Source organism: Eubalaena glacialis, chromosome 13, assembly GCF_028564815.1.
Source record: "Eubalaena glacialis isolate mEubGla1 chromosome 13, mEubGla1.1.hap2.+ XY, whole genome shotgun sequence".
Lineage (NCBI taxonomy): Eukaryota > Metazoa > Chordata > Mammalia > Artiodactyla > Balaenidae > Eubalaena > Eubalaena glacialis.
The window spans coordinates 31,465,009-31,473,919 of NC_083728.1; the positions used below are offsets into that span (position 1 = coordinate 31,465,009).

At 51.9% G+C, this 8,911-nt stretch overlaps 1 protein-coding gene across 1 annotated transcript; it reads right to left on the reverse strand.

The window, feature by feature from the left end:
- Window positions 1–264: 264 nt before the first annotated feature.
- Window positions 265–2,942, reverse strand: CENPB (centromere protein B). The gene has a single exon (XM_061209501.1). The coding sequence runs from the start codon at window positions 2,899–2,901 to the stop codon at window positions 1,093–1,095; it is 1,809 nt and encodes a 602-aa protein (XP_061065484.1). The 5' UTR covers window positions 2,902–2,942; the 3' UTR covers window positions 265–1,092.
- Between the last annotated feature and the right edge of the window lie 5,969 nt (window positions 2,943–8,911).

Sequence of the window (8,911 nt, forward strand, 5' to 3'; positions counted from 1 at the left end):
TCCCAGCCAACTGACCCAAAAGTTTTAACCCCAAAGCAGTGCAAGGCCCAGCTTGCTCAAACCCACCCCCAGGCAGGTGCATTGAAGACCCCTCCCACCCAAGCCTAGGCAACACTTAGATATACATGTTGCCCCTCACCCTGGTCAGGGCCTGGGCTGTAGCCACTCTCTCAACATTTGTCCCACCAGAGCAAGGACCAAAGGGAACCGGGAAAGAAAGTGTCCCCAAGACAGACGCAAGCCCAGACCATGAAGGATGCACCCTTGGCTGTTAAAATGTCCACTCCCACAAAAGGGGGGTGGACAGATTTATTGAATTCAGACTGGGAAAGGAGCAGCTGGATGGCTGGACTCTGGGCCCAGCCCCAGGACCCCTGCCCAGGATAGGGCCCTGCCAGAGAGGGAGGAGAGGCATGGGGCCTGCAGCTGCCCACAAGGGAAGTGCCCATTACCACTCCTCTGGAGGGCCTCTTGAGAACCTCCAATCTGGAAAGAAAACCAAGGGCCAAAGTAACATGGACTGGGCCAGAGGAAGGGGTTGGGGAAGTGGGGAAGCAGGCAGAGGCAGGCCCAGGAGCCTGCGGTTAGACTGTGCTTCTCAAGGCGGCCTCGGGGCAGGGATGCGGGGCTGCCAGCCTTGCGGGGTCCTAGGCTGGACTTTTCTCTGGAGCCCTTCCCAGAATGGCTTTGGGGTCCCCCCCACCAAAGACCTGGTGTGGATGGCAGAGGGGAGAGGCACTCTCTGGCCAGGAGCTTCCAGGGTCCATCCCTGGCTGCTACTGTGGCCTAGTCCACTGATGGCACGGTGTGGTAGCACCGGACAGCTCCCCACCCTCCCCACCTGGTCCCCCAAGCCCAGGGGCAAATAGGGAGGAAAGAGGATTCTGAGAAAGAGGCAATAAGCAGGCAGTGAGGCTGACACCAGCCCCAGGCCCTACCGAGGTGACTGGGCCTGTCACAAGACCAGGAGAACATCACTAAAGGATCTGGGGCTCCCCACTCTGGCTCCATCCACAACAGCTGCCCAGAGAGTCCTCTGCCCTGGGCTGGTGCTGCCACATCCGGGTTGGGGGCATGGCTAGGCCCAGTGGCTCAGCTTTGATGTCCAAGACCCCGAACTCCTGCCTGCCTGGCATGGTTCTTCCTGGTCACGTGGACCAAGTCGTGTTCCAAGTGGAGGATGTGGCTTTGCACACGGTCATCAATGGGGAAGGAGGTGAGGTACCTCTTGACCATAGCAAAGTAAGCCATGGCCTCCCCAAAGCTGGGTACAGGCACCTCATCACCATCCTCATCATCATCTTCGTCATCTTCGTCCTCCTCCTCATCATCTTCCTCTTCTTCCTCACTGTCTGACTCAGAGTCCTCCTCACCTTCCAGGAAGTGGAGGGTAGGGCACTGGACCTCCTCCTGGGCGCCATAACCCCCGAAGCTGCCACCAGCCTCCACTACTCCCTGGGCCCAGTCCTCAGCCTCCAAGCCCTCAGAGGAGCTCTCCTCCTCCTCCTCTTCCTCTTCATCACTGTCATCAACATCACCCTCCTCTTCTACATCCTCTTCTTCCCCCAGCTCCTCTCCTTCCCCCGCTTCCTCCTCTTCCTCGCCATCTTCCTCCTCCTCCTCCTCCCCTTCACCCTCCTCTTCCTCTTCCTCTTCCTCCTCCTCTTCCTCCTCCTCCTCTTCCTCCTCCTCGCTCTTGAGGGCAGTAGTGATGGTAGTATTAGGGCCACCCCCAAAGCCAGCCTCACGAAAGCAGGTGGCTATGTCCGAAGGTTCCACAGCCTGCCAGGCTGCAGCAACGAAGTGCAGGGCCTCCATGAGGCCTAGCTGCAGGCCTGAGCGATCCTGGCCCTCTAGCGCTGCCATGGCCTTGAGCAGCATAGCCTGGCGGTAGTGGCCCTTCACCTGTTGGACCACTCCACGCTCCAGCGGCTGAACGGTGCCTGGCGGGAAGAAGGCCAGCTGCACATGCCTCAGGCCCGAGGTATCCAGGGACTGGGCAGCCAGGCGGCCAGCCAACAGCAGGACTCGCCGAGATTCTGCAGCCATGCGGGTGTCCAGGGCCTTCAAGTACTTGGCCAGGGCCTGGGTGGTGACACCACCCTTAGAGTTGGCGGTGTAGTCGCAGGGCAGGCCGGCTTGGCCTGCACGGGGCTTAGCGGACTTGCCGGCTACAAGTGGGGGAAGCTTCTCACTGCCGTCGGCATTGGCGCACAGCAGGACACTCAGGCGCTGGGTGGCCTTGCGTGCCCGTCCATCACTGCCACACAGCCCCGCGGCCTGGTCGGGCAGGAAGTCGTACCACAGACTGGTCTCAGTGGCACTGAACACGTCCTGGGAGGCGTAGCCCTCAGCCACCGACGGCGGCTGCTCCTCCCGAGCGCGCCAGCCCGTGGTACCCCCACCGCTGCCCTCCGAGGGCACCGTGGGCGGGCTGGCGGGCGCCGCTGGGGGCCGGGGGGCAGCGCTGCGCGACCGGGCGCGGGCCACGCCGCTGCAGGACACCACACCGTGGCGCCGGCGGAAGCGGTCCAGCCAGCCGTTGGAGGCAGTGAAATCGTCCATGCCCAGCTCCTCGGCTATACGCAGAGCCTTCTCCTTGAGGATGATGCCCTTGACCGGCAGGCCAGCGGCGCGGATCTGCTGGAACCAGGCGATAAGCAGCCCCTCGAGCTTGTCGTAAGGAGACAGCTTGTTGGTCTTGCGGCAGGTGGAGGCTACACCGTACTTGCGCTCCGACGCCAGGATGGCGCGCTTGTTCTTCAGGATGGTGCTCAGCGTGGACGGCGGAATGTTGAAGCGCCGCGCGATCTCGCCCTTGCGCAGGTCCGGGTTCTCCTCCACCTCCTGGATGATCCGCGACTTCTCCCGGAACGTCAGCTGCCGCCGCTTGGGGCCCATCCCGGCGCGCCCCCCGCCCCGGGGCCCGGCGCCACCGCCGCCGCCCCGGGGCGGGGGGCCCGGGCCCGCGGCGGGGGGCACCTGGCGGCCTCCCCTGCTCGCCCCGCCCGAGACAAAGCGGCTCGCGGGGCGGCGGGCGGGGCGGCGACCCGGCCTGGCCGGGGGCACCTTCGGGGGCGCCGGCGGGCGCGGCGCCGGGCGGCGGGCGGCAGGCGGCGGGCGCGGGCGAGGGCGGGAGGCACGGGAGCAGAAGGCAGGAAGTGCCGCGGCGCGGGCAGCTGGGAGCGCGGCGAGCAGGGCGGAGCGGGCAGAGCGGGATCTCGCGGGAAGCGCGGGGACGCCCGGCACCGCCTCCAGCCCTCCGTGCCCACCCTCTTCCCCGCCCCGGACCGACCGCGCGGGGGCGCTTCGGCCTGCTTGAACCGATAGCGCTCGGGCGTCTGGTGACCCGCCGGCAACGGTGCGCGCCGGGGCGCTGTGCCCGGCCTCTGCACTGCGTGGGCAGCGATTTGTTGCTTATAAAGAATAACAACTATGTTTTGTCTTTTTTATTTTATTAAGGTAAAAATAACCCAAGTTTTTTGCGGAAACTGAAAAATACAGGAAACTAAAAAGCACCTTTCACCCCAACACCTGGAGAGATGCGCAGGTCACATTTTGATACATTTACTTACAGTCTTTTCTCTAGGCGCATGCAGTTGTTTTGTTTTTTTTTTGGCTGTGTTGGGTCTTCGTTTCTGTGCGAGGGCTTTCTCTAGTTGCGGCAAGCGGGGGCCACTCTTCATCGCGATGCGCGGGCCTCTCACTATCGCGGCCTCTCTTGTTGCGGAGCACAGGCTCCAGACGCACAGGCTCAGTAGTTGCGGCTCACGGGCCTAGTTGCTCCGCGGCATGTGGGATCCTCCCAGACCAGGGCTCGAACCCGTGTCCCCTGCATGGGCAGGCAGATTCTCAACCACTGCGCCACCAGGGAAGCCCCTGCAGTTTTCTTTTTAAAAATTTATCGCATAAAACTGCCATCAGACGATATAGACTGTGTATTGGCATCTCCTGCTGTTTTACCTGGCATCAAGTGATGAAAATATTGCCTTACTGATAAAGTACTGCCAACAAACTTTTTAATTGTTGCATATTGTTCCAATTATGGTTGAACACTAATCGATGAGGCCTATTGTTACACATTTAGGTTATTTTTATAAGCAACACTATAGTTTTAAATCTAGTTGATGATGATCCCACAATTCATAGATAAACACTGATAACATCTCGGTGTGTCACTTTCTGTGCTGTTCCATGCATTTAGCCATAAATGTTTGTGTTTGCACCTACAGAAATAATGTCATGTATGTACATAAGCATACATACATACAAATCCCTGAAACCTCTTCTTCCACCAAACACATAAACATGACAAATTCTTAAAACAATGAATGAATTGCAGTGTTTTTTTTAAAAAAAATCCTAAAGTAGCCTGAGGAGTAGGCAGAGAGGAAGGCTGTGACCCAGAGGGACAGGGTGAGGATCTGGGGCTGGATGAGGCTTCAAGAAAATGGGTGTAGACGAAGAAGAAAATAGCACCAAAGACAGTGCCGGGGTTCTCCAAGGTTAAGGGCTCAAGAAAGAACTAACAAGAAACGCGGGAGGAGCAGCTGAAGCAGTAGGAGGAAATTCAAGTTCATATGCTGTTCTGGAAGCCAAGGGAAGAAAGTAAAATTCACTGCTGTTTTAGTGTGCATTTCTCTTTTCATATGTGTATTGGCCGTTTGAAGCCTGAGAATTTTCTAGTCATATCTTTTGCCCTTGTTTCTCTTTTAGGAATTCTTCATATGCTTTGGACATAAAATCTTTAAGTATATTGCAAATATTTTCTCCCAGTCTGCCACTGTCCTTTTACTTAGCCTAGGGAATCTCAGATATGAGAAGTTTTTAATCTTTAAGTAGACAGGTCTGTCAGTTTTTTCCTCTATTGCTTTTGGATTTTGTGTCTTACTTAGAGAGAGCTTATCCCCCTTCCCCCACCTCAAGACATAAAAAATATCCTTCCAATCACAAGGTCCAGAAGAAAACTTGGGAGATTATTTCCTTTAGGAGCCAGATCAATGCTTGGCCCATAATGGGTGTGAGGTCCCTGTGCAGAAGTAAATGTAGGACCACCTGGCTGAGGACTCCTTCCCACAAACCTTCAGGAAACCAAGTCTACAGTTTTGGAGGTTTCATCCATGTGCGTGTATGTCCTCCTGCCTCCCCACCCATCCTGACTTATAATCAATGGTTGTTTGGGTGAAATGACTATGGATGAGCTTTTTTTTTTTCTACTTTGCTGAATTTTCCAAGTTTTCTTCAATAGCAAGTACTACAGGCTCTTTAAAATGAAAAGGAGGACTTCCCTGGTGGTCCAGTGGTTAAGACTCTGCACTTCCACTTCAAGGGGCGCAGGTTCGATCCCTGGTCAGGTAGCTAAGATCCCACATGCCGTGCAGTGCAGCCAAAAATTTAAAAATAATAATAAAATGAAAAGGAAAATGGAAAGTTTGCTGAGAGGCACAAAGAATAGTGACGACGTAAGTGGAATGGGTATAGGCCTCATGGGCAGCTTTGGACAGCCTAGGCCAAGAGAAGGGAAGGTGGACTGTGGACTTTCCTAAGGTGGAGAATTGGAAAGATGGGACATTTTCATCACTTTATAAAGAAATCCCATAACCTTTAGCTATCATCTCCCTATCCACTCCCTGCCCCTTCCCTGGCTGGCCCTAAACAGCCACTAATTTACTGTCTGTCTATAGATTTCCCTGTTCTGAACGTTTCATATGAATGGAATAATATCATATGTGTCTTTTATGACTGGCTTCTTTCACTTAGCTTCATGTTTCAAGATTCATCCATGACATAGCATTTATCAGTACTTCATTCTTTTTTTATGGCTGAATAATATTCTGTTGTACAGATATATGACATTTTGCTTATCCATTTGTAAGTTGGTGGACATTTGGGTTGTTTCTACCTTTTGGCAATCATAAATAACTGCTATAAACATTTATTTGCAAGGACATATGTTTACATTTCTCTTGGGTATATACCTACGAGTGGAATTGCTGGGTCACATGGTAACTCTATGTTTAAATGTTTGAGGAACTGCCAGATGGAGATCATGTTCTTTTAATTAATCTAAAAATTATAATTATATTATTATTATAATATTATTCCAAATTATGTTCTTTGGAAGATATTTTCAAATACAGAAAATTTTTAGGATAAAACCATTTAATCACCATTAATTCCATCACTCAGAGAATACCCTTGTAGGATACTTATCTGTGCATTTTTCTTTTTTTTAATAATAAAAAGAAAATTTATTTATTTATTTATTTGGCTGCGCTGGTCTTAGTTGCGGCACGGGGGTCTTTTAGTTGTGGCATGTGGAATCTTTAGCTGCAGCATGCGACCTCTTAGTTATGGCATGTGGGATCTAGTTCCCTGACCGGGGCTCGAACCCGGGCCCCCTGCACTGGGAGCACGGAGTCTTAGCCACTGGACCACCAGGAAGTCCCCTGTGCATATTATTTTTAATGGGACCACGCTTGGCATAATATTTTTTAGCCCGTATTGTAAAGATCTTCTCATGTCAATAAATATCTACATCAATGACTTTCAAAATTCTTTTACTCTAGAAACCCTTTCTCCAAAAGATCATTTTCCAAGAGCCCAATAGGTAATCATTCAATAATCAGCAATTATTATTGGGCTTGCCAGGTGCCAGGCATCCCTACCCTCCCAATACCTGTTCTCTTTAAATGCTTCAGGTATTGCACAGTATAGAGGAACCACCTTTGTTGGCTAGTTCCCTATTGAAGGACACTCAGCTTGCTCTCCATTTTTCATTGTTATTATGAACATACATCTCTGTGTACTTTTATCACCTTCTTAAGAGAAATCTCTAGAAGTAGGATATTGGGGTTAGAGACCAACCTTGGGCTTGGGCCTATTCAAGGTTCTGGGAGACAGGAGGAGAGGTAAATGACTTGGTCCCTGTTCTTCAATAACTCAGATTGAGAAAAAGAGATTCAGGAAAGGGAAAAGGAGATTTTGATAAATAAGGCCCATTCCTTCCAGCAGTTTCTCTTTAGGAATTCATTCTATGCATATCTGTTGCATCATTTAAAAGCTAATAAATGTTCAGCATTAGGGAATTGAGTAAATATATCAACTAAAAGAAAGCAAGGTATAAAACATTCTGGCAAGTCCAAATTGAGATGTGCTGTGTGTGTAAAATGCACATTGGACTTTGAAGGCTTGGTACCAAAAAAAAGTATGTAAAACATCTCATTAACAGTTTTTATATTGATAACATGTTGAAATGATAACTTTTAAAATAGGTTAAATAAAATATTAAAGTTTCTTTTTCTTTTTTTTCCGTTTTTTAAACACCCTTCCTTTATTTATTTATTTTGTAATTTATTTATTTTTGGCTGTGTTGGGTCTTCATTGCTGTGCGCAGGCTTTCTCTAGTTGTGGCGAGTGGGGGCTACTCTTTGTTGCAGTGTGTGGACTTACTGCAGTGGCTTCTCTTGTTGCGGAGCATGGGCTCTAGGCAAGCGAGCTTCAGTAGTTGTGACACGCGGGCTCAGTAGTTGTGGCATGCGGGCTTAGTTGCTCTGCAGCATGTGGGATCTTCCCCGACCAGGGCTCAAACCCGTGTCCCCTGCCTTGGCAGACGGATTCTTAACCACTGCGCCACCAGGGAAGTCCTTTTTTTACTTTTTTAAATGCGGTTACTAGAAAATTTTAAATTACATATGTGGCTCGTATTTGTGCCTCCCATTTTGTTTCTATTAGCTAGGACTGTTTAGACTGACTCCAGAAGAATATGCAACCAATTATAGTAGTGACTGCCTCTGGGGAGGGGCCCTGAAGATTTGGGTGGGGTGGGAGACATACTTTTGTCACGTCCCCACCCTCCTCACCCCTCTCAGATGGGACTGGGGTCTTTCCATTCCCTTCCTCCACATGTCTCCTGGCCCACCCAACCCCCTACCGCCAGGCCCTCCCTTCTGCCACCCCCACCCACTGCTTCTTGGCCTGAAGGATTGGGGCTGCAGGGGAAGGGACTCAAGGCCACAGCTCCAGCATTCCTGAGCTGCGACCCGACAAGCCGGAGGGCACCTCTCCCCGGGGGAGATGGGGTGCAAGAGTAGCTTACCACCCACTCGCTTTTGGTTTCAGCCTTCCCACCACGGTCCAGGAAAGATGGCTCACTAGGAGGTGATCAGATAATTAGAAGATGCTCAGTTAAAACTAGTGACAAATTCAGCCTCCCTGATCAAAGAAACACCAATTAAACGTTGGCACCACATTAGCCAAACCGTCAGTGGGCATGAGATAATTCCATAACTGGGTTCTGAGATTGCTGACACCCTCTTTGGCCCTCACGGCCAAAACTCATGGCTAGACCAACCATTAGAGCATCCTCTGGGGCTGCGGGAGAAAACTGGATCCCTTGGCATCACATCTAATCAGAGGCTACGGAAGCACCCATCAGTTACGTGTCAGCCCCCACCGCGGGTCCACCTCCCACACTGGGGGCTCCCCGTGGGAATTACGCTTTGGGGCCGCTCTGAGCTGCTAGTCGCAGGGTCAGGGAAGCTGCGGGAGTAGAGGCGCCTGGGGTGAATCTCAACTCCACCATCTGCACAACCGTGTGACCTTGAACGAGTTAATGAACTTCTCTACCCCTCATTGTCCCCGTCTGTAAAGTGGAATGGCGAAAACAGACCGCACAGCACAGCTGTATTCTGCAGACTCCGGGAATGGAGGCTATCAAGATGCCAACCGGTGCTTGTGAGTGATGTTAAACGGCGGGGGTCCCTCTGAGGCTACCCTGGGGGGTTGTTGCATCCTCTGAGGCCCTCTTCGCTGGAGGCCCTCTACACACCCTCTTCGCTGCGGGGTGTGTAGCTCCAAACCACATACTGAGAAGCGGAATTTGGGAAGCCAGGCTCCTCGAACCGTAGCT